Source organism: Antennarius striatus, chromosome 8 (genome assembly GCF_040054535.1).
Source record: "Antennarius striatus isolate MH-2024 chromosome 8, ASM4005453v1, whole genome shotgun sequence".
Lineage (NCBI taxonomy): Eukaryota > Metazoa > Chordata > Actinopteri > Lophiiformes > Antennariidae > Antennarius > Antennarius striatus.
The window spans coordinates 14,407,805-14,435,780 of NC_090783.1; the positions used below are offsets into that span (position 1 = coordinate 14,407,805).

General features: G+C 40.7%; 1 protein-coding gene across 1 annotated transcript; it reads left to right on the forward strand.

Annotated features, from left to right (window-relative positions):
- Positions 1-27,810, forward strand: tmem132a (transmembrane protein 132A). Its single transcript, XM_068322338.1, has 15 exons — positions 1-59; positions 283-431; positions 4,725-4,768; positions 7,556-7,762; positions 7,862-8,074; positions 8,183-8,385; positions 9,069-9,209; positions 9,344-9,583; positions 9,687-9,836; positions 10,747-10,942; positions 11,103-11,246; positions 12,249-12,451; positions 23,791-24,010; positions 24,117-24,308; positions 26,353-27,810. Exons 1-15 carry the CDS (start codon positions 1-3, stop codon positions 27,286-27,288), a joined length of 3,297 nt encoding a protein of 1,098 aa, XP_068178439.1. The 3' UTR covers positions 27,289-27,810.
- Positions 27,811-27,976: the final 166 nt, after the last annotated feature.

Here is a 27,976-nt window from a genome sequence, read left to right on the forward strand (position 1 = left end):
ATGGCCCTAAGTACAAGAGGAATAGAGGGCAAAATCTACCACAGTAAATCTGACTCAAGGTGCAGGATATGTAAAGAAGCCCCAGAGTCAGTCCAGCATGTGGTAGCAGGGTATAAGATGCTCGCCAGCTCAGCATACATGGAAAGGCACAATCTATGATGTGTACAGTACAGTGTACAGGAACATCTGTACCCAGTATGGACTAGAAGTACCCAAATCCCAATGGGACATACCACCAAAGGTGGTTGAGAACGACAAGGCTAAGATCCTGTGGGACTTCAGCTTCCAGACTGACAAACAGCTGCTAGCTAACAAACCGGACATAGTGGTGGTGGACAAAGAGCAGAAGAGAGTAGTGGGGATAGATGTGGCGATTCCAGCTGACGCCAACATCAGGAAGAAGGAACACGAAAAGATTGAGAAGTATCAAGGTTTGAAAGAACAGCTGGAACATATGTGGAAGATCAAGGTTAATGTGGTCCCTGTGGTAGTAGGAGCACTTGGGGCAGAGACGCGTTTTCCATGCAAATGCCCTAATCCATTCCAAACCACCAAAAATTCCGACATAAATGTTTTATAAAGCATAAAAACATGTAACAAATACATGTTACGAATCCGATTAGATTATTACACAATAAATTAGAGTTGTGCACAATTTAAAAAAACAAAGAATAAAGAATAAAAACGATGGTCATTTACCTTTTAACTGCTGTCCTCATTGTTTTTTGCCCTCTTTAGTTCATGCGTTCTTGCCCCACCATGCCGAACAACAGAGTGAATTCCAGTCCTCCTTTTGAACTTCTCCAACCACCCATGCAATGCCTTAAACTCCTTAAACTTCCTTTTGTTTTAACAATGTAGCGATTGTAGATGCATTACATTCATATTCTTTGGCAAGATCAACCAAACACATCCCTTTTTCATGCTTTTCTATTATTTCTTGTTTGTTTGTTACTGGGGTCCATAGCGAATACTCAAAAAGTAAATATATTTGCGCAAAACTATCAGAACACCGAAAGGGTTGAGGGCCGAATGACGAGGACAATGGATAAATACAGATGGAGTTCCACACGGAGGTCCCTCTTAGCCAATGGGGGGCCAGGATGCTACGAGGTAATAGCCAATGGCAGAGCAGCTATGAGAATATTGCTTTCAGGAACCTGTGGGAGCTGCGAGTAGCAGCCCATTATGTATTTTTACCTTTCGTACGGCAACATTTTCCTGTGGAGGCGTTTCGTAAGTAGAAAATTTCGTAAGTAGTCCAGACATTCGTAAGTAGAGGTACCACTGTATATACATATATACTGTATATATATATATATATATATATATATAGGCCCCTGAACAAACACAACACACTAGGGGCCTATAGGCATGCAGTTAGTCTTGTATACATAGGGGGAGACAGGGTCACATGAGGGATCGCACCCCAAAAAAGCAGCTTGTGGGGGGGCATCGCCTTGCTCAAGGGTGCCTCGGCAGTGGCTGGGAGGTGAGCTGACACCTCCCACCATCAGCTGACACTCCAGAGGATGTCTTGGTGGAAAAACATGATTTGCAAAAGATTAAAAAATTCCTGAGAGACACAAAAGCTTCAAGGGCCAAAGTAGAAAATTTCTTTCCTGACCTCAACATGTTTCTGGATAAAAACCACTTGGTGTCAGTTTTTATTTAAAGAATCCAGAAGGAAGTGACCAACCAGTTTTTACGGTCCAAGAAGTTTTTAGATTTAAGAAACTAATGACAAAAGTAAAAAAGGATGATTGTGGAGAGGATTTACTTGTTTTTTGAATTTTGTCTGCTTTTTTTTAAAACAAAAAACTGTGTTTTTTTAGTTTGATAAATGTTAAAACGTTAGATGTTTTCTTTGTTTAGGAAATACGCAGTACTGTTAAATATGCTACCATTGTTTGTTTTCGAGATGTGAATTCCTCTTTGCGTGACTCTCTTTGCATTGTGTGTCAATGTGATTATTTTGTAATTTGGCTTTTATGAATAAATATGATTTTAAACATCAAATCGAGAGAGAGAGAGTGAGTGTGTGAGAGAAAGAGAGAGAGAGAGAGAGAGAGTGAGAGAGAGAGAGAGAGTCTATATCTCTTCCTGTCTTCTATGTTGATTGCACTTAGTTGTGTAGTTGTTGCACAGTCGCCTTTTTTTCTATTTTCTTTTTTGGTGTGTGTGTGTGTGTGTGTGTGTGTGTGTGTGTGTGTGTGTGTGTGTGTGTGTGTGTGTGTGTGTGTGTGTGTGTGTGTGTGTGTGTGTGTGTTCATTTATGCATGAGTGGGTGTATTGTGCTCTTCTTCCCCTTGTCAGGTCGGGTATGAGTTGATAATCTGGCCTCATTGCAAATGTCCAATCCAGAGAAACAATGACAGATGACTGCAGATTACAGCTGCAGATTATCCATCGGGGGATTGGCACGGGGGCAGTTATAGAGGAGAAGAAGAAGAAAGAGAAAAATATGGAATATACTAGCAGATGTGTAAATGTCACATGATGAAAAAAGTAGACTGAAGAAGGGGTTGTTTTTTCTGTACACCTTCTGTCATGTCAATCAGTAGTTAGCAAAACAGAGATTCAATAGTGATAACAATATGAATTTTACACTCATTTTATATGATAAAACGATTTGAATTACTGGTGGCCCCCAGGCTCACAAAGGCAATATCAGAATCAGAAAAATACATAAATTCAAAGTGTGTTATTTTCATGTTCACACAATAACAACACACACACACACACACCTCAATTCTTGCTTCATTGTCTATTGTCAGTCAGTCATCTTCAGATTACCACCGCTATATCCGCCGCAGCGGGTCACGGGAAGCCGGAGCCTATCTCGGCGGCATAGGGCGTGAGGTGGGGGACACTCTGGGCACGACGCCAGTGCAATGTGGAGCCACACACAAAGACGTACAACCATGCACACACACACTCATTCCTATGGCCAATCAACCTGAAGCACATGCTTTTGGAGGTGGGAGGAAGCTGGAGAACCCGGAGAGAAGCATGCGCTTCAGGTTGATTGGCCGTTCCAAATTGCCCGTAGGAATGAGTGTGTGTGTGCATGGTTGTATGTCTTTGTGTGTGGCTCCGCACTGCACAGGCGTCATGCCCGGACCATGCGAACTCCGCACAGAGCAGGACTCGAACCCGGGTCCACCGTGTTGTGAGGCGGCAGCACTAACCACTGCGTCACCGTGCCGCCCCACATTGTCTATTGCTTTTCTAAAATATTTTTACTGTCCAAAAGCTGGAGGTCGCATCAAACCACTTGCGCCACAGTGCATTCTGGTTAGCATTCCTTTCATGCAACATCAATTTCTGCTTGAGAAAGAAAGACAATTGGCAAAGTTTATGACATTTCCCTCATTCCAATGATCAGATAGTCCTTTAAGGACACAGCTATGGCTTCAATCTATGGATGCGTGCCATTTTCTCTCTGTTGTGCTTCTGTTCCCATCAGTTATGTTTCCATTTTCTGTCTGTCTATCTGTAGCTGTAATTTAGTTAAGGGGCCACATCCATCAAAGGCTTTAACTGAAGATTGACAGTCTCATAATTTTGCAACAAAGGCCACATCCGTGCAGATTGCATCCATTAAAGGATGTAACACCTAACACAGCACTCTTTTGATTGGCTGTTTGTGGATGTGTGCATCATCCTGTTTGGGTCACCTCTGTCTCTGTTCCTCTTCCACTCATCAGCCTTCATACTATTTAAACTACTCTTACCACATTCCTATTGCTTTAAACAACATCATGTTTTATAAAGTGTGGCTCTGACCTACCCCAAAAACATAAATGGGCAACACACCACTGCCAGCCACAGTAAGGAATCAATCTACTATTTAAATGCAAGATGGGCTCCTGCTGCATAAACATGGACTGCAGCTCCCTTGACATAGCGTGTTCAGACCTGTATGTACTCATGGAGTAAGACAGGATGGGTTCTATTATGCATATTATTTTCTCATTTGAGCAAAATGTTGCAATTTTTGTTGTAATGTTTTTTTTCCAACGATTATTCATATGTTCATTTGTATATGACAATGGCTTGGGGTCTGAAAGAGAAACCCACTCTCTCTATTATGCAGTAATGCACAAGCACAATTTGGATATGCATTCCATTTCAAAACCGAAATGCTTGGTAAAATGTATTGTTGAAGAGAAGGGAGGAAGGTCAGCACATGGGGTGAACAGGCAGACTCCATCAGAGAGGGATGGTGTCGAGAGGGAAAGAGCAAGAAGCAAAACCTGCAACAAAAACGAGAGTGTAAGGGAAAGGAGGAGGGACATAGCAGAGTGAAGGGGATTATTTGACGTTTTATACTGTAAATAATCTGGCACAGAGAGGGAGGGAAGGGAGACTGAGGAGGTTTATAGTAGCAGCAGAGCAGCAAATTGGAGGCAAAACCAACAAATGAGTATTTGTTTTTTAAATTAATTTTTGTATTTTATTTTTGGTGGGATTTTTTTAACCAACTTCACAAGATGTGACAAGAAAAAAGATAGATGTAATCTGGAACTGAAATAAAGAGATCCAGGTGAGTGAAAGGGTGTGCTCTGCATGCATGGGTTGTCACATCATTTAACAGAATTATAATTTTAAAAACTTATAGGCTGCCTTGGATCCAGTTGTCTCACTCTTTATTTCAGTTGATGCCAAAGATAATGATAAATGAAGCTTTGTGAACACTCAGTCATTCTCCCCTTGTCCAGTCACAGCCTGTCATGTTTTTTTATTAGCCAATCACTTCCAAGCTGTCAAACTTTAAACATTGTGTTGCTTTCTGCTGTCATTTTTCCTACATTCCACCCATCTTCAACCTCAACAATCTAACACCTGGCCACATCCAGTCCAATCCTCTCATCACCACCAGCAGTGTCTGGGCTGCAGGGCGTCCAATCTCCTTCATACCAGGAGAAGGTATTTTATTTGACATGGTGATCTGCTTCCTGCCACGTGTTGTGGTGGATGAGGTGGCAAAGACCACACATCTGCTAATAATTAGTTTGATATTACTTTATCAAACTTAATGTAGCCACAAGAGGACACAAGCCAGTTTCTTATTGTGCCGGTCCCAAGCCTGGATAAATACAGAGGGTTGTGTCACAAAGGGCATCAGGTGTAAAACTTTTGCCAAATCAAACATGTGAATCAAACTTTTATCAATACTTCATCAAACTTAAGGGCTTTGTAAGTGAGAAGGAGTATTTTGAATCTATCCTGGTTTTCACAGAGAACCAGTGCAGAGAAGCAAACACAGGAGAAATATTTTCTCTGGTACTTGTCCTGGTCAGAATACGGGCAGCTGCGTTCTGGATTAGTTGAGGTGTCTTCAGTGACTTTTTGGGGCAGCCTGAAAAAAGTGAGTGACAGTAATCTAGTCTGGATGTGATGAAAGCATGGACTAATTTTTAATTCTAATTCTAATTAATCATTCCTTTTTAAAATATGCCTCATTTTAGCAATGTTAGGGAGATGGAAAAATGCAGTTCTAGAAACTTGTTTTATGTGCGAGTTAAACAACAAATCTTGATCAAAAAATTATGCTTACCTTATTCACAGTAGTTTTGGCCTCAATAGTGATGCCATCAAAGGTAAATACATCAGACGACACTACATCCCGAACAGATTTGGGGCCAAGCACAATGACCTCAATTTTACCAGGATTTAGATGCAAAAAGTTATTGGTTATCCAATCATTAATCTCTTTAATACACTCCTGAAATTTGTCCAGCTGACTATCGGTTAAACCTGATGAAGCTAGATACAAATGTGTGTCATCAGCATAACAATGGAAGTTGATGGGAGTGTTTCCTCATAAAATTACCTAGAGGAAGCATGTATAAGATAATAATTTTAAGAATAATATAATATTGGACCAAGAACCGAACCTTGAGGAACTCCGTAAATAACTGCAGCAGACTGGGACGAATCATTATTAACGTTAACTGGGAGCGGTCAGTTAGATAGGACTTAAACCACATAAGTGCTGATCCTTTTATATCAATCGTTTTGTCCAGTTGTTTCCATAAAATATTGTGGTCATTTGTGTCAAAAGCTGCGCTAAGATCAAAGAGAACCAGTGTAGAAACAAGTCCTGTCTCATGCAGTTAGTAGGTCATTGCTAACCTTGACAAGTGCAACACGTGATTGGCAATTCTCAAATAAGCTGTTGGATGTAAGGAAATCACATAACTGATTAGCAGATATTTTCTCAAAGATCTCAAATAAGAAAGGGTGATTTGCAGGGTGAACAGCAGGGTCAAGGTTGGGCTCTTTGAGAAGTGGCTTGATTACTGATACTTTTTAAATTAAAGGACCGTGGAACATATCCTGTTGATAATTACAGGTTAATTATATTAAGGAAGTGGTTGAAAATTAAAGTTAAGGCTTAATCCAAATTCAATCAAAGGATTGATTTGGGTCTAACAGACAGGAGGATAGTTTAGCTGAAGAGACTTTTTTATTCAGCTGTATTGGAGAAAAAACACCCGTAGAAACAAAAGGTTCAGGAGTCAAATGTGTGTTTTCCAGATCTAAGGGATTTAAGGAAGGACTTGAGTTGGTGGAGGACAGGATGCCATTAATTTTTTCTCTCATGAGCAGGATCTTATTATTGAAGAATTTCATAAAATCATTGCTATGGAGACTTGAGGGAATATTAGGCTCAAATGCACTGTGGTTCTTTGTCAATCTGGATACAGTACTGAACAAGAAACTGTGGTTGTTTTTATTGTCCTCTATTAATGATGAGCAAAGGCTGCTATAGCAGAACGAAGTTACTCTTCATGCATCATTTTACAAGATGTTTCCCCACCAAACAACTTTTGATTGTACCTAGACCTTGGGTAGAAGTTTAAATTATTAGTCTCCATTCATGACTAATATGTCTGAAGCAATACTTCAGTTTCAAACATTTGGTTCTGAAGGTTTAACTGGATAAGAATGCTGAACACAGGTATCATGTCGATGGCACAGAGATTTTTATATAATGTTGTGTTGTATTAGGTCTGAAGGAAGGCAGATGTCATCTGAGCTGGACTGCAGTAGTAAAGAAGAGGAGTCGGCATGCTGCTGCTGTTTTGGATTATCATAGAATGTAAGTCTTTACTCATCGATGATTCTGGCTGTAGTAGGTCAGGGAATCAAGTAGGACAGACGTATTCATGTAAGTATCCATTCTTCATCCCAACTTCTTGTTTTTTTGTTTTCATTGGTGCATATTTTTGTTTGAGGACATATTATGTTTTAAAATATTGAAAATTTTTTGCATATAGTGAAAGCAGTTGATGTTCCTGGTTTGGTCCATAGTTTGTGCTGTAAAGGCTTTTGTTTAGATGACTTTTTGAATTTTTATGATGGCAGTTTTTACCAAAACGTGTTATCAACAGTAATGAACAGTAATTGCTTACTGGCCCCGACTGGCTCCACCACGGACTACTTCTTTACTCAGAAAGCTTTATGTTTTCTTTTTTAACATTTTGGTCTACTTTCTCTCTCTCCCATCTGTTTTATGATCTCAGTACCTGTATCTCTCCTGCAGCCTCCTCTCTCTCCCTCCTTGCCCATCCACATGTCGGTCATCCCCACTCCCTGGCAATACCTCCCTGTAATCCAGGCAGAGCTGGGGCCTCTTTTCTCCAACTCCAGTCCCTTCTCATTCTCCCAGAGTCTTTTCATTGTGCCAATGCACAGCAAGGCATCCAGAATAGGCCTCCAGGCTTCATTTGGCCCGTACTCAGTTACGCAAGTAAGAGGATAGTAGATGAAACATAGCCGAGTTGACTGACGATGGTGTGCACCAATTATAGCAAAGGCTGAAACTCCCTACCTCTCTGTCTTTTCACAGCTCTTATCAGAAGCTGGTCTCCAACTCTCTCCCTATCTGTCTGCCTCCCTCCTCTCAGAGCATGTGCAAAGAGAGAGGGACAAAAAAGGGCGGAAGAGGTTCAAGGTGAGGACACTTTTCCACAAGCAGGGTGACACCAGCACCCAGAGGACCTGCATCACACTGCATGCCTTCAAAGAGACAGAGGAACACAAGGCCTCCTGTATGACGGAGGTGAATACAGATTCTTCCTGTCTTTCTTTAAATGTCTCTCTCACTCATTGGCTTTATCATTTCACCTGTCTTCCATTTATTTGTCCATCAATTTGTCCCATTTCCCAGCCTCCTCTAGGAATTTGTGTGGTCACTTTAACACTACCGAGTGAGTGGTTCAAGGATCAACACCCCAGCAAGTTTCATCAGAATGTCAGCAAGAGGCACATTAGCATCCACCGTCATGTCCGGGTACAAAAATGGGAAAGGCAGCAAGGCAGACATCACAACCACTTTGTCAACCAACACCTAAGAAATTCATCTTCATGGAGGTTAGATGATGGATGATGTCAACCCTTCTGTCTCAGTACTGGCCTGTTGATTGAGTAAACCACAAATCCCTTTGCCAAAAGTGCTTGGGTGCATGAATGCTATTTTTCTTCATTAACACTCAGATCAGATATCATATAAAAGCTGATGACCGTATCATCAAAAACATTCTATTGGCAAACAAATGCAAATGTTAAAGAAGATCAACACAAGACCATTTGGCACAACTAGTATATATGAGTTTGACATCTATGTCCAGTGCATCCCACAGATGACTTGTTAGATAGATATTAGGGGAAAATAGAGGTATAAAAACCGTGGAATTTTTTTTCCGAACCATTCTGTTTAATTGACTCCTTGTCTGGGGATTGGGTCATCAAGCCCCAATTGTACCATAGTCCAGTGGTAACAGTGGTGACTTTCACATTATAGGCACTTTGTACTGGGGTTAGTGTCCACACTAACCCCAGTACTGGAAGTTGAGCAAGCAACCTTATCTGAAAAAGTGGAGTATTTAAATATATGAATTATCGAATCCTCACAATGACTGCTTCATGACAGGTTGTGTCCATCCTGGATCCTGTATGAAACCCTTTATTTTTCTTCAGCCTGTTCGTCAGTCAGCTATCACAATCATGATTTTTTCCAGTTGTCTTGTGAGACTAAGTTACTTCTTTTTATTCAGATACCATTCAGATGTTCATGGAAATACACTGGGGGCTGTCCAACGGGTCCATAGATACCGACGGGGCCCCATGAGAAACCAGGTACAGCTTTACTACTCCTCCTTCGAGACACAAGATGACCCTGAGCTGAAAGAACAAGGGTATGTCACCCTCAGGGAATGAGAGAATTTTTGCATAGCTGTCTGAGAAATCCTTCCATTCTCTGTTTACTAAAATATATATTGTGTATATCTCCTTTTACCCTCTATCATCCATCCAGATGTGTGGAGGACAGAGCAGCTCAATCCCAGAGGCAGCTCTTCCATATCAAAGCAGTGACACCGTGGGAAGAGGAGAAAGAAAGAGAGAGCATGACAAAAGAAGAATCCTGTTTCAACGGGGAGGAAGAGGAGGAGCTTCACTTGGATTCTCATGTCATGATTCGCTATCACAAAGGCCTTGTTCTGATAGGACGGTCAGTCAGGGTGTCTGTAAATCTGAGAGACAACTTTAGTGCTACGTTTGTTGTCATAAGGTAAGAACAAAAATATCAGCACTACCTTAACTTTGAGTTGTTAAAATACTTTATCACAAACTGATCAATTATTAGAGTAAAATAATGTTGTGCATGTCTTCAGGTTGAAGGTTAAGAAGGGCTTGATTTCAGTAGTGGATCAGAGAGGTTCGACCACTGAGCTTTGGGCAGTGACCCTGGAAAAAAGCCAAGGCTCCAAACATGATCTGGTGTCCATCTTCTGTCACAAACAGAACACCTTCAAGCACACAAAGTAGGTTGAGTTTGATTCCAGGTCAGTTCAGTCATTTTATTTAAAAAAGCAGACAGGCAAGTTAATCCCAGTTGTTACTTCAGAAACATTTCTACCAGTGTCACATGTAACCTTGTTACTTCCTGCTTCTAAGCGATGTATTGTAATTGTCAACGTTCGTGTGTTTGTCCGTTCATCCGTCCGTCCGTTCGTTAGTCCACCAAATATCTTCACAACCGTTGCATATAGAAAGATGAAACCAAAAGCAAATTACTTGGGCGGCAAAGGGGATGAAAAAGAAATGATGAACTTGACCTTGAAAAAGCTATGTCAAGGTCAAATTTCAACTTTTGTACTCTCAGGAACCAGATAAGATAGAAAGATGAGGGACAAGGCCAGTGTGAGTAAGACCATAGATCAAAGCAAGTGCTTTGATCTGTGAAAGTTGGTCAGAGCACTAGCTCTGATCTTTCACCTATGTAAGTAAGTCAGGGTAAAATTTTGAACTCAGGGGTGTCACGGGACGTTGCAGTCTGTGGCTGCATTGATTCTTGTTTACTTTGAAATTATTGCCTCCATTTTTTCAGTTTGTGGACATGCATGTGCGTCCCTTTATTGCACCTGACAATTCTATATCAAAGTGACAAAGGTACAAGCTGAGGTAGTTAGGACCAACTGCATGAAGAATAAGCCAATGAGGTTTGCTGGACAACACAGGATTGAGAAAATTTTGATTATTTATTATATATCCAGCTTACAACCAGGAGAGGCTGTTTGTCTTCCAAGCAGTGGATGAGACCAAATGTCATGTAACAATTTAGTGTAGATGACTCCTCATTGCAGCAGGAAACTCATTACAGTCTCTGTGATGGGCTTATGGAACCAAGGTGACAGAGCACACATTCTTTCACGTATCTTTACTGCCCTGCAGTCCCACTGTCCTCAAACAGGTGGCGTGTCTGTCAGTCTACGGCCCTAAGCAGAGCTTCGGTGTTGCCATGGCGGTGCATGGTTACTGGTGGGTGGAGTATTCTAGGCATAGTAACCTGCGATCACCACACAGGACATCAGCGAGCATCTTCTCATTCGCTGACAGACACATCTTTGGAATTTCTCCCATCACAGAGGTGCTTCATTCATTCATTCATTCATTCATTCATTCATTCATTCATTCATTCATTCATTCATCCGATGATTTTTGTTGTATCACAAATCTTTGAAGGTTCATGCATTCAGAATTGTTTAAATACCTTTTTGATTATGTTTTTTAAATTTTTTTCTCATCAGACCAACACAATCATCAACACTGCCATACTGACCAACCAACCAGTGTCGCTTCCTGTCATTGTGTTGGCCATGAGTCATGATGGGAAGGTGTCAGATGTTACCTCTGCAGTCTGGTGTCATTCGACCAATGAGAACTGTGTTAAGGTTTGTTTCAGATGAAAGCATCAGCTAAATAGACAGAATGTAATATAAAGATGGCAGCATAGTTGAACAAAAAAAAATCAGTCTCAAATGAATTAAGCTTCTGTTGAAAGGTGACATTGCCACAAAACATAAAAACTCTTTTTCAGTGAAGATTTAACTATTTAACCTAAGGCAAACTTAAATATCTGGTGAGCATATCGTCACATCCCTCTTCAAAGCGGTGATGTATTGTAATTGTCAGTGTTCGTGTGTTTGTCCATCTGTCCATTTTGTCAGTCCACCAAATATCTTCACAACCGTTGCAGATAGAAAGATGAAACCAAAAGCACATTACTTGGGCGGAAAAGAGGATGAAAAGTAGGTCAAGGTCAAATTTCAACTTTTGTACACCTAGGAACCACATAAGCTAGAAAGACCAGGGAGATGGCCAGTGTAAGACTATAGATCAAAGCGCTAGCTTTGATCTATGAAAGGAAGTCAGAGAATTAGCTTTGATCTTTGACCTACGCAAGTAGGTCAGAGTAAAATTATATATTGACGGGTGTCCTGGGATCTTGCAGTCTCTGCCTTGGTTCTAGTTATTAATTGAGAAATCACTTCCAGTTTGATGGAGGTTGTTTGATGACTGACTTGTACAATACTTATTTTAATAGAGACACCTCTGAATGGATGAATATGATTGTCAGAAAAATAACATTTATTACAAGAAGCTAGAAACAGAACTATCCCTGTAGCTTCTTATGTCAATGTCAAGTGCATAACAATGAGCATGTTACTTTCACTAAGTTAGATCACTGACTCACGATAAGAACTGTTGAAATGGATCACCAAATATTGTCTAACTTTATTATGGTGGGGCACCCAACTTCAAACACTGTTGGGATCACTGGTGGATGCAGCTGCCATCTCGTTCGCTCCCATGTACAAAAAAACATGAATGAAGGATCAGAGTAAAGAGTGATCAAATTGTGAACTACAGTGTTGTCTGTCTTCTATCCTCAGGTGTCCGGCGACTGCTCCACTCTCTATGTGGATGGCAGTGAATCAGGACTGGGCCACACCTGTGCAACTGTGGACTTTCATTTGGGTACACTCAATGGCTCTGTGTGTCTGGAAGTGTGGGCTCCCTCAGTACCACTGCGAATGTCCTTGGCAGACCCTGTTCTCAATATAATCCATGGCTGGAACCATTTTACAGACAAAGGGTAGGACACAGCTCCAGTGTGTCATCTCTATGATTTATTTAGAAAATTTCGCAAGCTCATGGATACAGTATTTGACTTCGTGTATTCTCTGAATGGTGATCATATTTGTGTTGTATTATTATAACCTACAGGCTGTGAAGCCCTATCAACAATGTCAAACACTCTTTAGTCAATAAAAGTTCCTTGTCCCCAACTTTAACCAAATACATTAGGATTAATTTCAGAATTCAGAGATGGGTTATTGAATAATTATTATCAAAGACAAAGCTTTCCAGTAAGAAACCAACAAGAGAAATTACCATTGAACAACATGAAATTTTGCAGAACAACTCAAAGTGAGTTGCAATCATTTTTAGTCAACAGCAGTTCAAAACCAAGCTGGGTCCATCACTTCATTTATTACATCACATTTATTACAATTCTTAATTTCCCTTTGGGGATTATAACAGTGTATAACAGTGTATATAAGATTAATATACAGTATGTTAGTAATATATGTTAGAAACAGGGGTTCACATAAGATCTCAGGCCTGTTACTCAAAAATCCACCAGAAGATGTTTCTTGGTGCTCATCTTTTGCACTGCATGAAGCAGGCAATCATGATTTAGCTCTAGCTCCTTCATCACTTGCAGCCTCTTAAATTTAAATGGCCATTGCCAGGTTTTTTAACCACATACTGTATATTCAGTGACTAATTATAGTTCTTATTCAAGAGTCAAACTGATGCTTGAATGACAATCTAAACTTGAAATTGATTAGAAACTGTGTGCCTCTGCTAATGTCATTCTGCATATCAAATGCTTCAGTGGAAGCAAGGCATAGCACAAACTGTAATGATGTCACCATGATCTTTCTTTAATCAGCTCTTTTTCATATTGAATAAATTACCTTATTCCTCGAAACCAAAAACCTGCCAACAGTATTTAGAATCATATATTTTATCACCATCAGTTCACGGCTCAACCAAATGTGATTTTTTCCCCCTAATTATCTATTTTTTTATCTATATATTTCTTAGTGTCACAGATTTATTAAATATTTTTGAAACACAGAGTCTGGATAATCATTGCCTCATATTGAATTAAGTAACACCATCTTATTCCTCGAAACCAAAAACCTGCCAACAGAATATAGAATCATATATTTTATCACCATCAGTTCACTGCTTAACAAAAATGTGATTTTTCCCCCTAATAATCTATTTTTTTATCTATATAATTTCTTAGTGTCACAGATGTATTAAATATGTTTGAAACACAGAGTCTGGATAATCATTGCCTCATATTGAATTAAGTAACACCATCTTATTCCTTGAAACCAAAAACCTGCCAACAGGATTTAGAATCATATATTTTATCATCATCAGTTCACGGCTTAACAAAAATGATCCCCCCCCCCCCCCCCTAATTATCTTATTTTTTTTATCTATATAATTTCTTAGTGTCACAGATGTATTAAATATTTTTGAAACACAGAGCCTGGATAATCATTGTCTCATAGTGGAAGCAGTGTCATGTCTCTAACCCTCTCAGTTACTGTGCTGTGACCCAATACATGTTGATCCCCTCTAAATATAGTCTTTAATCTCCCAGACCTGGATTATGATCTGGATCTGGGTCCAATTGTGTATAGTGGTGGGACGTCACAAGTTTAGTGTATTTTATATAAGTTGTGTATATTTTTATTTGCCAATATTATTTTCAAGGATATATTCAGAAAATGTCTCAAAAAATTCTGCCTGACTATATTCAACAAAATGAAGAACAGCCCCAGAATGTGTATCTGCTCAAAATCATCCACAGCATGTCATCATTTCTTGGTCAAAGGAATTAACACTCCTACACAACTCCCACACTCCTACACAACATCAAATATCATCTTATTCTTTTTCTCCTTTCGTCTTTTCCCTTCAGGGGTTGCCACAGTGAATCAATTGACTCCATCTAATCCTGTCTTCTGCATACTCTTGTCTCACACCAGCTACCTTCATGTCCTCTTTCACTACATCTATAAACCTTCTCTTTGGTCTTCCTCTAGGCCTCCTGCCTGGCAGTTCAAAACTCAGCATCCTTCTACCAATATATTCACTATCTCTCCTCTGGACATGTCCAAACCATCTCAGTCTGGCCTCTCTGACTTTATCTCCAAAATCTCTAACATGTGCTGTCCCTCTGATGTACTCATTCCTGATCCTATCCTTCCTGGTCACTCCCACAGAGAACCTCACAATCTTCATCTCTGCTATCTCCAGCTCTGCCTCCTGTCTTTTCTCAGTGACACTGTCTCTAGACCACACAACATCGCTGGTCTCACCACAGTTTTGTACACCTTTCCTCTCATTTTAGCTGAAACTCTTCTATCACACATCACACTTGACACTTTTCTCTACCTGTACCATCCTGCCTTTACACGCTTCTTCAATTCTTTTCCACACTCCATTGCTCTGGACTGTTGATCCTAAGTACTTAAAATCCTCCACCTTCTTGATCTCTTCTCCATGTAACCTCACTTTTCCACTTGGGTCCCTCTCATTCACACACATGTACTCTGTCTTACTGCAGCTAACCTTCATTCCTCTCCTTTCCAGGACTGACCTCCACCTCTCTAGCTTCTCCTCCACCTGTTCCCTGCTCTCACTACAGATCACAATGTCATCTGCAAACATCATAGTCCATGGAGATTCCTGTCTAACCTTGCCTGTCAGCCTGTCCATCACCATAGCGAACAAGAAGGGGGTCAGAGCTGATCCCTGATGCAATCCCACCTCCACCTTGAACTGCTCTGTCACACCTACAGCACACCTCACCACTGTCTTACAGTCCTCATACATGTCCTGCACCGCTCTAACATACTTCTCTGCCACTCCAGACTTCCTCATACAATACCACAGTTCCTCTCTGGGCACCCCGTCATAAGCTTTCTCCAGATCTACAAAAACACAATGCAGCTCCGTTTGGCCTTCTCTGTACTTCTCTATCAACATCCTCAAAGCAAATACTGCATCTGTAGTACTCTTTTTTGGCATGAAACCATACTGCTGCTCACAAATGCTCACTTCTGCCCTTAGTCTAGCTTCCACTACTCTTTCCCATAACGTCATTGCTTGTCAGCTTTATTCCTCTGTAGTTGCCACACCTCTGCACGTCTCCCTTGTTCTTAAAAATGGGCACCAGCCCACTTCTCCTCCATTCCTCAGGCATCTTCTCACTATCTAAAATCCTGTTGAATAACCCAGTCAGGAACTCAACTGCTAACTCTCCTAGACACTTCCAAACCTCTACAGGTATATCATCAAACATAAACTGTTTATATGAAACAATCAAAGATATCAAACAAGCAAACATGGGACTCTCATGACAACTGGTTCAATTTTGACTAGGCAAACCAGTGTAAAAGATTTGCAGAAGCATCGACTTGCTTCATTTGATACTCAAGAATCAGTTCCTCTGAAAGAACTATAATAACCAGCAGAATATCATGCAAACAACAAGAACATTAGAGCCAAACAAGTAGGCATTCAGTGTTCTCGTTTGCGTGCATCCTTGCATCTTTGACGCACATTTTTTGACAGGGACACATGATCGTCAGAGAGCATTTGTCACTGGGACGCATGCTTTAAATACATTTCCATTCAGCAAAAATATTCACAATTTTTCCATTTCTGCACTTAAATATCGCGCCGTTATTTTTTGATCTCAAGCGAGTGTCTCGCACAAGTTTTTCGTCACAAGACTCACCTGCATACTGTGTGTCCAGGAGACCAGGTGGAAAGGTAGCAAGGCTAGAAGTTTAGGAGCAGGGTTCAAGTTGTTCGATCATGGTGTAGATGGGAAGACAAATAGAGTAGGAGTTATCTTGAAGGAGGAGTTTGTTAGGAAAGTCCTGGAGGTAAAAAGAGTGTCGGATAGAGTGATGAATCTGAAGCTACAAATAAAAGGTGTGATGTTCAATGTTGTTAGTGGGTATGTTCCACAGGTAGGATGTGAGCTGCAGGAGAAGAAGAAATTCTGGTTGGACTTTGATGAAGTGATGCAGAGCATGCCTAGAAGTGAGAGAGTTGTCATTGGTGCAGACTTCAATGGACATGTTGGTGCAGGTAACAGGGGTGTTGAGGAAGTGATGGGCAGGTTTGGTATCCAGGAGAGGTACACAGAAGGACTGACGGTAGTTGACTTTGCAAAAAGGATGGAAATGGCTGTAGTGAATACTTTCTTCCAGAAGAGGGAGGAACATAGGGTGACCTATAAGAGTGGTGGTAGGAGCACACAGGTAGACTACATATTGTGTAACCTGAAGGAGATCAGTGACTGCAAAGTAGTGGTAGGTGAGAGTGTAGCCAAACAGCATAGGATGGTGGTGTGTAGGATGACTCTGGTGGTGAGGAAGATGAAGAGGGCAAAGGCAGAGCAGAAGACAAAATGGTGGAAGCTGAAAAAGGAAGAGTGTTGCATGACTTTTAGGAAGGAGTTAAGACAGGCTCTGGGTGGCAAGGAGGTGCTTTCAGATGACTGGACAACTACAGCTAATGTGATCAGGGAGACAGGTAAGAGAGTACTTGGTGTGTTATCTGGAAGGAAAGTAGACAAGGAGACTTGGTGGTGGAATGAGGAGGTACAGGAGTGTATACAGAGAAAGGTTAGCTAAGAGGAAGTGGGACACTGAGAGGACTGAACAGAGTAGACAGGAGTACAGGGAGATGCAGCGTAAGCTGAAGGTAGAGGTAGCAAAGGCCAAACAAGGGGCTTATGATGACTTGTATGCTAGGTTGGACAGTAAGGAGGGAGAGACTGATCTACGCAGGTTGGCAAGACAGAGAGACAGAGATGGGAAGGACGTACAGCAGGTTAGGGTGATTAAGGATAGGGACGGAAGTCTATTGACAGGTGCCCGTAGTGTGATGGGAAGATGGAAAGAGTACTTTGAAGAGTTGATGAATGTGGAAAATGAGAGAGAACAAAGACTGGAAGAGGTGAGTGTTGTGGACCAGGATGTAGCAAAGATTAGTCAGGATGACGTGAGGAGGGCACTGAAGAGGATGAAGAGTGGAAAGGCAGTCGATGATATACCTGTAGAGGTTTGGAAGTGTCCAGGACAGGTGGCAGTAGAGTTTCTGACTGGTTTGTTCAACAGGATCTTAGATAGTGAGAAGATGCCTGAGGACTGGAGGAGAAGTGTGATGGTGCCCAAGGGAGATGTGCAGAGTTGTGGCAACTACAGAGGAATAATGATGATGAGCCATTCAGTGAAGTTATGGGAAAGAGTAGTGAAGCTAGACTAAGGGCAGAAGTGAACATTTGCGAGCAGCAGTATGGTTTCATGCCAAAAAAGAGTACTACAGATGCAGTATTTGCTTTGAGGATGTTGATAGAAAAGTTCAGAGAAGGCCAAACAGAGCTACATTGTGTTTTTGTAGATCTGGAGAAAGCTTATGACAGGGTGCCCAGAGAGGAACTGTGGTATTGTATGAGGAAGTCTGGAGTGGCAGAGAAGTATGTTAGAGCGGTGCAGGACATGTATGAGGACTGTTAGACAGTGGTGAGGTGTGCTGTAGGTGTGAGAGTAGTTGAGCAGAGCAGAGGATTTTAAGTACTTAGGGTCAACAGTCCAGAGCAATAGAGAGTCTGGAGAAGAGGTGAAGAAGTGTGTACAGGCAGGATGGAACGGGTGGAGGAAAGTGTCAGGTGTAATGTGTGATAGAAGGGTTTCAGCTAAAATGAGAGGAAAGGTGTACAAAACTGTGGTGAGACCAGCAATGTTGTTTGAACTAGAGACAGGGTCATAAGTAAAAGACAGGAGACAGAGCTGGAGGTAGCAGAGAATGAAGATGCTGAAGTTCTTTTTGGGATTGACCAGGTTGGATAGGATCAGGAATGAGTACATCAGAGGGACAGCACATGTTAGAGGTTTTGGAGATAAAGTCAGAGAGGCCAGACTGAGATGGTTTGGTCCAGAGGACAGATAGTGAATATATTGGTAGAAGGATGCTGCGTTTTGAACTGCCAGGCAGGAGGCCTAGAGGAAGACCAGAGAGGAGGTTTATGGATGTAGTGACAGAGGACATGAAGGTAGTTGGTGTGAGAGAAGAGGCTGCAGAAGACAGGCTTAGATGGCGACAACTGATTCACTGTGGCGGCCCCTGAAGGGAAAAACCGAAAGGAGAAAAAGTGCCAAGATTGTTTTAAGTTCTTCAGTCATTTAATGAACCTGAGAAATGAAGACAGCTTTAACTAATGTCAAATCACCATCACGTAGTTAAACATTCCTTGTACTGTCATCAGTAGGGTCACCAATTACTCCGTCTTTAATAGGTTGTTGTGACTATCAAAGCCCAAATGTAGTCACTGAGAGGAGAGAGAGCGGGGCTGTCTGACATGCCGAGTCCAAGGACAAAACACGAGGCACCATTGCAATTGTGTCCATTTAATTTCCATTCAGTGAACAACATACACCCTGTGAGATTGAGGATGACTGGACTAGACTTAGATGATAACAGTTTACTCTTTGCGGTCAACAGAAATATCGGCACTGCACCTCACCAAGCAAACAGAATCACAGCCAAGCACAGGTGATTCATCAGGCAATCAATCACTCAGTCTCATGCACCACAGACCCACACATACGTGCCACACCCACTACCCCACGTGAAAACACAGGAAGTAAATCTTTGCCTCTACATTCCGAACCCTAATTATTATCACATAATATTTACTTAACAAAACATAATAATTATAAAAGCAGCACAGACAATTTCAATGCAAAATACATCAAATCAACACAATGACCAGAAAAGTTCAAAATAGTTCATTTTCAATGTCTTTGAACAAACGCGTGTTCCATGTGTCTCCAAATGATTCTAGACCAGAGGTTCCAGATCCTTCAAAGCCTAAACAGTGTGGTCATTGTCTCACGTTATATTCAAAATCAAGTCAAATTATGTCAAACATATTTAATCAGGTGTTCTTGGCTTCCTGCAGCAGACACAAGTTGGTAACAGGTCTGTCCTGACAGCCCGTCCTGGTCTTGATCTTGGCTTGTCAAACAAGTCCTCTTTTATGCTGAACAATCTTGACAACTTTCCCAAGAATCTAAGAGTTGCGTGGTGCAGAATTATCGACAACAAGTACAATATCTCCTGGAAGAGGGTTACGACTGATCGTGTTACGTTTCTTGTGCTCCTGAAGCTGTGGTAGATATTCCTTTGTCCACCATTACCAGAACAGCTTGGACATGCACTATACTTGTTTCCATCCACGCACTCCATACAATTAGTCCTTTTCGAATACACCGATTTTGATCTGATCTGATTCAGATTCCACTGCTGCAAAGATCTTTTCCTTTGAGAAGATTCAATAGTTTCCAACTCGGACTCTTTGAAGTTCTCCACAGTGAGAAAAGCATGGAAAGTGTCTTTGACACCCTGCAGCTCCTTGCTCAAAACCTTTTTCTGTTCCTTATCCATCCGACCCATTGTCAGGCTCCGCACATCCATCAGTTTAACAGAGCTTTTCATCATGTCTATAAATTGGCCATTCTTCTTTGATGGACCCAGTTGCTCTTCAGGGCTGCATTCAGGGAAGTCCAGTTGTAACTGCTGCTTCCATGGCTGATCCAATATCACCACAGAGATGCTGTTAGCTGTGATACCGGGATATTCCAAGTCCACTTCAGATGTTGGCTCGTTAACAGTCCAGCCCAATATAGTCTTAACAGCGTATGGACCTCCGTTTTCACTTGGAATCACATTTATTGCCTCCAACGCTCTAGGTGCATTTACGCCAATCAACAGTGCAATGTCTGCATCAATTTCAGGTAGGTGTATCCCATGCAAATATGGCCATTTGACTACATCCTGTTTCCGTGATATGTTGCTCTTATTCACAGGCATTTTCTTCTGTGTAAAGACATCAGGCAAGTTACAGTAAAGATCATTTTCCAGACCAGCCACCTCTAGTTCTGACACAATGCAGCATTCCACAAGGTTTTCCTGGCTCATAGTGCGTAAGAGAATTTTAGTTCTTCCTGAAACTTTCAGCTTGTTTATCAGATTTGTTGTACAGAAGGATGCAGGGCTGCCTTGGTCTAGGAAGGCATAAGTCTCCACAATCTTTTGCCCCATTTTAGACTTGACCTTCACTGGGACGATGGAGAGTTTGCAGCCATGTCACCGGCCCCAGTAAGACCACTACTTTGCACTACTAACACAGAGCTGCTCACTGCTGTATTTGTATCTGCTGCGACTGCTCGTTCTTTCTCTTGCTCCTTATTCTTTCGATGAATATGAAGTATGCTAGGGTGTTTAGCTCCACATACTTTACATGATAGTCGCTTCCTACAGTCCTCACTTATGTGCCCTGTGCACAGAAAGCCAAAGCATACTCCGTATTCTTTCAAAAATATGATTTTGTCATTATGTGCACTCTTTTCCAGTAGAGAGCACACCTCCAATGCATGTTCACCCTTGCAGTACAAGCATGTACTTTTGTCCAGTGGGTCTCTCTCCATTTTCACTCTGGGGCTTTCCATTAATTGATGTTACTATAGTAGCAAAACTACTTCGATTTCGCGTGTGACTCTGATAGGCATCTTTACTGCCAGTTTTGGTTTGTATTATCTTTTGAGTATCCTGTATATTTCCAAATACAGGATCAGCTAGAATCCTAACTTGGTGTTCAATAAAACTGACAATGTCAGGGAAAGTAGCTCTTCGATGATGTGTTTCTTGGATATCATACACTACTGTCCTCCATTTGTCTCTCAGATTATACGGCAACTTCTTGATTACTATGAGCATGTTGGCAGGCATGTTAAGCTCAGACATATAGTGTGTGTCATCCAATGCGTTACAACATCCTCTCAAGAAGAGACTGTATGTTTGGAGGGAATTAGCATCTTAGGCTTTAACTGAAGGCCATGAGAGTGGTTTGTCCATATAAGCAGAAGCAATGCCAGCAAGCAAATTAGAGATGTTTTGTTGTCGGAACAGCAGAGCAGAAATCTCATTTTGCCTTGCCATTATGGATAGCAAATTGTTACTATCATCAATGACTGGCATCTGAACATGTGGACTGGCTGCAAACTAAGGAGCTGGAACATTATTAACAACATTGTGAGGCATTTGAAGTCCAGGCGGCCTCTGTTGAACAGTTTGTTAACCAGAACCAACGGTAACTTTCCTTTCACTTGGCTATGTGAAATGAGACTGAGATGTATTTTGATTGTCATACATTCCATAGATACCAGGTGCAATAGCAGCAGTCTCAGCCTTAAGAGCAGCATAGGCCCCACTTGACAAATTAAAGTCTATGTCAGAATTTTTATCTCCGGTGCCTTTCACACTGCTTCCTGAGACTTTTAAAAGTTCTATCCGAGCCTGGGCATCTGCTATTTCCACTTCAAGCTCAGATCTCTTTCCTTTTTGTTATTTCAGCCTCTTGCTGATCAAGCTCTTGCTTTTGGTTGAGTAATTTATGACGAGCAAGAAGAGGAGCCATTTCAGATTCAGCCTGTACACGAGAACATGCAGTTGAGGAGGTTGATGTTCTTGAAGTTCCAGTCTTTGATCCATGTTTTTTGTGTCCAACATTAGAGATGCTATCCTCTGGCTGAATCTCATCTTCACCATTTTCCTCCACATTGTCCTTTGCTCCACATCTTGAGACTGGTCTTTTAATTTCAGAGAGCCACAGTAACACATCTTCAATAAATTCTTTGTTATATTTATTGACACTTGCAAACCACAAATTTTGTTTATCCTTTTCAACCTCTGATAACATTTCCACTAACGAATCGTGCAAGGAAGTTGTCTCCTTATGTAATTGCATCAATGTGTCCAGTTGAGTTTGAACCTCTGAAACGTTTTCATCATTCTTCATGAGTTCTTTTAATGCAATGATTATACCTTTCATTTTCATTTTCCATTTGCATTTCACTTTCATGTCTGTTAGTGTAGTGTATGTCTTGTGGTATGTCCTGTGATGTCAGTGTTTCTTTATCTCCTGGTGTTTATCCAGTATTATTTGTTATGTAATGCCTGAGCAGTGGATATATACAATTTCCTCCGGGATTAATAAAGTATCTATCTATCTATCTATCTATCTATCTATCTATCTATCTATCTATCTATCTATCTATCTATCTATCTATCTATCTATCTATCTATCTATCTATCTATCTATCTATCTATCTATCTATCTATCTATTTTATTCACTCATAATTGGCGTTCTTTTTGAAGCTTCTCCATTTTGCAACCAAAGGCCTTTTCAGTAAGAATAATATTTCTTTTCAGTTTCATTGGCATTTGAGCCAGCATTTGATCTACTCATCTTAAAATACAGCAATATGTGTATCACAAAAGTTCAGAGCATATGTCACAATCCACATTTGTATCATGAAAAAACATCAAACTTTACTACTTTGTGTTGGCATTAGCATGACTCCATATATAAATCCAGTGTTGCTTCAAAATTTACATTCAATTTCAGACCTTCAATGTGCACAAACAAATTATCAGATTTCTCACAGTTTATCTCACGAGCAATCACAACATCGAACGATAGCCACAGCATCCATTTGCATCCGATATGCAACCATAACGATCATCAGCTGTGTCCAAGCTGTGTCACAGCATGAATGAAATGAGTTTCACATTAGCTTTGCTGTGCTTTTCACTCACATTTACTCATGGTCACCATCGAACTTGGTTGAGCTGTCCAAAGTGCACAAATCCAGTAGAGAATCAGACGGTCCCAAAGCTGTTCCAGTAGCCGTTTGTGACTACCAAAGCCCAAATTTAGTCACTGAGAGGAGAGAGAGCGGGGCTCTGTCTGATATAACACGAGGCACCATTTCAATTGTGTCCATCTAATTTCCATGTATTTTACTTGCGTCATCTGGAATCATAAAATATATCAAACATGTCAGAATTAATCTGTAGAAATTTACAAATGGAGTGTAGTTGTTTTTAATAAGAAACCCCATATACACACACATAAAAATGTCATTGCGTTAATAATTGACACTGCTTGTTCTGGTTAGAATGTAGCTATGGTTAACTGAAAGGAGTGTTTTTGTTTGTTTGATTGTTTGTTTGTTTGTTTTACCGAAAAGCATTGAGTTTTTGATATTCTGTACATCCAGCCCAGCTGTTAATGCAATGCAGTAGGTAACTTTTTCATGTTCTACTATAGGACATTATGACATGAAGAAAATTTGGCAAAATCCATTCTTTTATAAAAGTTACATACCTAAATGTCGAAAAACACTGGTATAATCTATCTGTGTATGTCTCAAACCAAGTTATGTCAAAATTTAGTCCTTTATTTGTGTCTATCTCCACAGGTGTGTTCCGGTGTATCAGCGCACCTCAGTCCAGGTTCTGGCTCAGTTCACAGCTCAGGACTCTCACAGCGGAACCACATACCTCCTGGGTTCATCTGACTGGTTTGTGGACGTTACTGAACTCGTCATTAACTCACTAAGAATAGAAGACCCTCGAGTGGTCTCCCTAGACACGCACAACAACCTGATTGGTTTACAGCCAGGAAATACGTCAATCTATGTAAGTGATTACTGTAAAACAATTCATTTGAACATTATCACTGACTGAGTATGATAATCATCATCATCATCATCATTATCATCATCTCTGTTTCTGTCTCTTATAGGTCATCTCTGAGCAGTGGGATGGCATGCTGGCCAGATGTGATATTACTGTGACCTCTGAACCGGTTAACCCTGGAGATCTATCCGTGCAAGTGATCAGTGGCCTGGGTATGTCACTCTCTGCAAGCCCTGCCCACCCTGCTCTCATAACTGCAACAGTGACAGCCTACAATTCCATGTACAACCAGCAACAGGTGAGAGGAATGTTGGTTTGTGTTATGATGTCTGAAGACCAATTAAAATATACACAGCCCAGTCAAAGACAATCACATACTAATACTTTGTTGGATCACATTTGGCTTTGATTATGACACGTATATGCTGTAGCATCCTTCCATAACTTCACAACTTTTTTTGCTGTCCAGAGATACATACAATTTTCCCGGAGCTTGTACTGGCGATTGAATAGTCAGTCCACTGTCTGGACTCTGCTTCAGCACATCTGAAAGATGCAATAATGGGTTATAGTCTGGAGTATGTGATGCCAAATCTGTGTGTAAGAACAATCTCATGCTCCTTGAACCACTAACAATTTCAGACCAGTAAACTGCATCATCATCATTGTCATCTTCCCATGACATCAGGGTTGAAAATATGGAAAAGCCTTGTCATTTATTTAAATTCACGTCATCCGCATACTTAATTCTTTAGGCATATGATGTTGAACTTTACCACCTGAAGCAACATTGATCCCGCATGCGTGACCAGTAGGTACTAGGTGTGATGACCCATCACTGATTTGGATTTGCATGATGCTGGATTGTGTTACATCCCTAAAGAATACTGTTATTTGCTCAACGTCTCACCACATTTTCCTAGAATACAGTGGTACCTCTACTAACGAATGTCTCTACATACTATATTTTCTACTTACGAAATGCATCAACAGGAAAATATTGTCTCCAGTTATGAAAGAAATTTCGAGTTACGAAAGGTAAAAATACAGTATGGGCTGCTACTCGCAGCTCCTAAAGGTTCCTGAACGCAACATTCTTATAGCTGCTCTGCCATTGGCTATTACCTAGCATCCTGGCATCCCATTGGCTAAGAGGGACCTCTGTGTGTAGCTAGATATGTGTCTACTGTATGCAGCGTCCTCGTCATTCAGCCCTCGACCCATGAGGTGTTCTGATAGTTTTTCGCAAATATATTAATTTTTTGAGCATTTGCTATGGACCCCAAGAAAGTGACGGAGAAAAGAGGAAAAGAAAACACAAAGAAAATAGCTTTTTTTGTCCATACAAACGAAGCAAGAGATAATAGAAAAGCATGAAAAAGGGATACCTTTGGTTGATCTTGCCAAAGAATATGGCCGTAATGCCTCTACAATCGCCACGTTATTATAACAAAAGGAAGTTTAGGGAGTTTAAGGCATTGCTTGGGTGGGTGGAGAAGTTCAAAAGGAGGACTGGAATTCACTCTGTTGTTCGGCATGGTGAGGCAAGAGCGCATGAACCAAAGAGGGCAAAAATCAATGAGGACAGCAGTCAAAAGGTAAATGATCGTCATTTTTATTCTTTATTCTATTCTTTGTTTTTTAACATTATGCACAACTCTCATTTTTTGTGCAATAATCTAATTGTAACATGTATTTGTTACATGTTTTGATGCATTTTTATGCTTTATAAAACATTTATGTCGGAATTTTTTGGGACTTGGAACGGATTAGGGCATTTGCATGGAAAACGTGTCTCTACTTACGAAATTTTCTACTTACGAAATTTCTTCCAGAACCAATTAATTTCGTAAGTGGAGGTACCACTGTATATTATTTCTTTTCTTTTAGAACTGTTTTGGACAAGCTAGATAACCTTCATAGCCACTGACCTGTTTCCCCTTTTAATCTTCTTATCATTTCTACTTTTAATTATTTTTCTTTTTTTAATTAAGCATCATTTCTGTAGTTCAGTCAGATATGTTATATGGTTGCCTGGGGTGATGTACTGCATGTTGTGTTGCTAATATTTTGTAAAGGAAAAAAAAACAATTCATAAACCTTGCTAGAGATTTTTGTTGTTTTGTTTATTTTTTTCCATTTTCCTGGCAACAAATTTAATTTAGGTTCCTTCTGTGACATGCAAATCTGAACATCACCTCCAATAATTCTTCCAACTGGAATCCTGACTACAGTATTTAATGCTTGACCATATATGTTTATACAAAGCAACAATGGTTGATAAGGAAATGACATTTGAGATTCAATGACCTCTTTCTCTCATACCTTGCTTGTCTCTGCAGGAGGCATCAGTCAGCATCTGGCTCCAGTTCAGTGATGACACGGCTTCGTTGCTTTCATCCTTCGATGACCTTCCTTATTTTCTGCGTCTCTCATCATTGGCTGAGACTGTGGTCGTTGTGACACCCGGGCCCAAACAACACATCCTTGCTCAAGGTGATGGTGGTGGGCCTTTACTGCTTGCAGAACTTCTGGCTTCAACTTGCACTAATCAGCAAACCACCTCTAACACTTCTAACAGTGATTATGGCAGAGTTTGGACAGACACAGAAGACAGGATGAGGAGGTTGGCGAAAGGATCCGGTTGGCTAAGAGTCAACCTCGATCTTGGACTTATGCCTCCAGTCAGGGGTAATATTGATGATGGTGAGGACTTTGAATATATTACAGACACACTGGTTGAATCAGACAGTGACATCTATGTAACAAACTTTGACAGTGATGAAGTTGGCACTGTAGGCATTGACTACAATGGGAAAATAATTAACAGAAACTGGAATAAGTTGGAGAATAGTTGGATGGTCAGTCAGGACAATATAGAAAGAGCTGTGCTGTTGCCGAGCCAGGAAGAAGTTCCTGTATACTTCTCAAGCCAGGAGAAAAAAGTAGAAAGGAAGGAGGAGGAAAGGGAGGTAGCTCAAGAGCTAGAGGTTGGAGTTGGTGCTGTTCTGTCTCTGCTGTTTCTCTCTGCCGTCCTCATCTTAGCAAACTGTCTCCCCTGTGCCCTACAAGACAGGAGGACAAGCCAAATGAAAGAAAGGAAAGTAATAGAAGACAAAGGTGCAAATGACAAAGAGTTAGACGAAAGGAAGAAGATAGAAGTAGGAGACTGCATGGCAGAGGAAAGGATAAAGATAGGTGGTGAAGTTAGGATAAAGCAGCTGCAGGAGGGGAAATATCAGGATGATGTTAAAGAAGCAGAGATAATTTGCTGTTAAATTATATGCTAGAATTTCAATGAAAATTATTGCAGACAGAAAGATGACAATAAAAAGAAGTACTGTATTATCATCATTGTAAATGCTATTACCTTATTCAGTACTATACTACACCACTAGGTACACCACAGAATAGGTACTCTCAGTATCATGTTGCAGGCTTCAGTGACATTTTAAATGTGCATGCCAAACTCAGGAGCTTGGGGAAAAAATTTGCATTTGGCAGATTGTCAAAGATTTTGGATTCACTGGTCCAATTTTAAAAAAATGCCATCAAGAGTAAAGTTCTGTGGCTCATTGTACTGTGGACTGGGGTTTGGTTTTCCATACTTCACTTGGTTTGTTTGACCAGTGGTGTCGCCCCCTACTGGTCATTATAAATCACGTAGGTTTGATGTACAATACTTATGCACTGACTCCACTTTTCAGACCAGAAAGCTCAGTTTGTGCTACCAGTCATCAAACTCTGTCCTGGCCTACTTCACTTTGTGCAAGACGTTTGATCAATGTCTTGTCAGTCGTTCCACACCACCAAAAAAAATAAAAATACTGACATATAACTGATTGTATAATTGATTCATAATAATTTAGACCAGTCTTTTCTGTGAACTGATAATACTTATAAATACCATGGCATGGAAATCTTTACAGTCCCCAGGACAATCATTGTAATACTGTATATATTTTG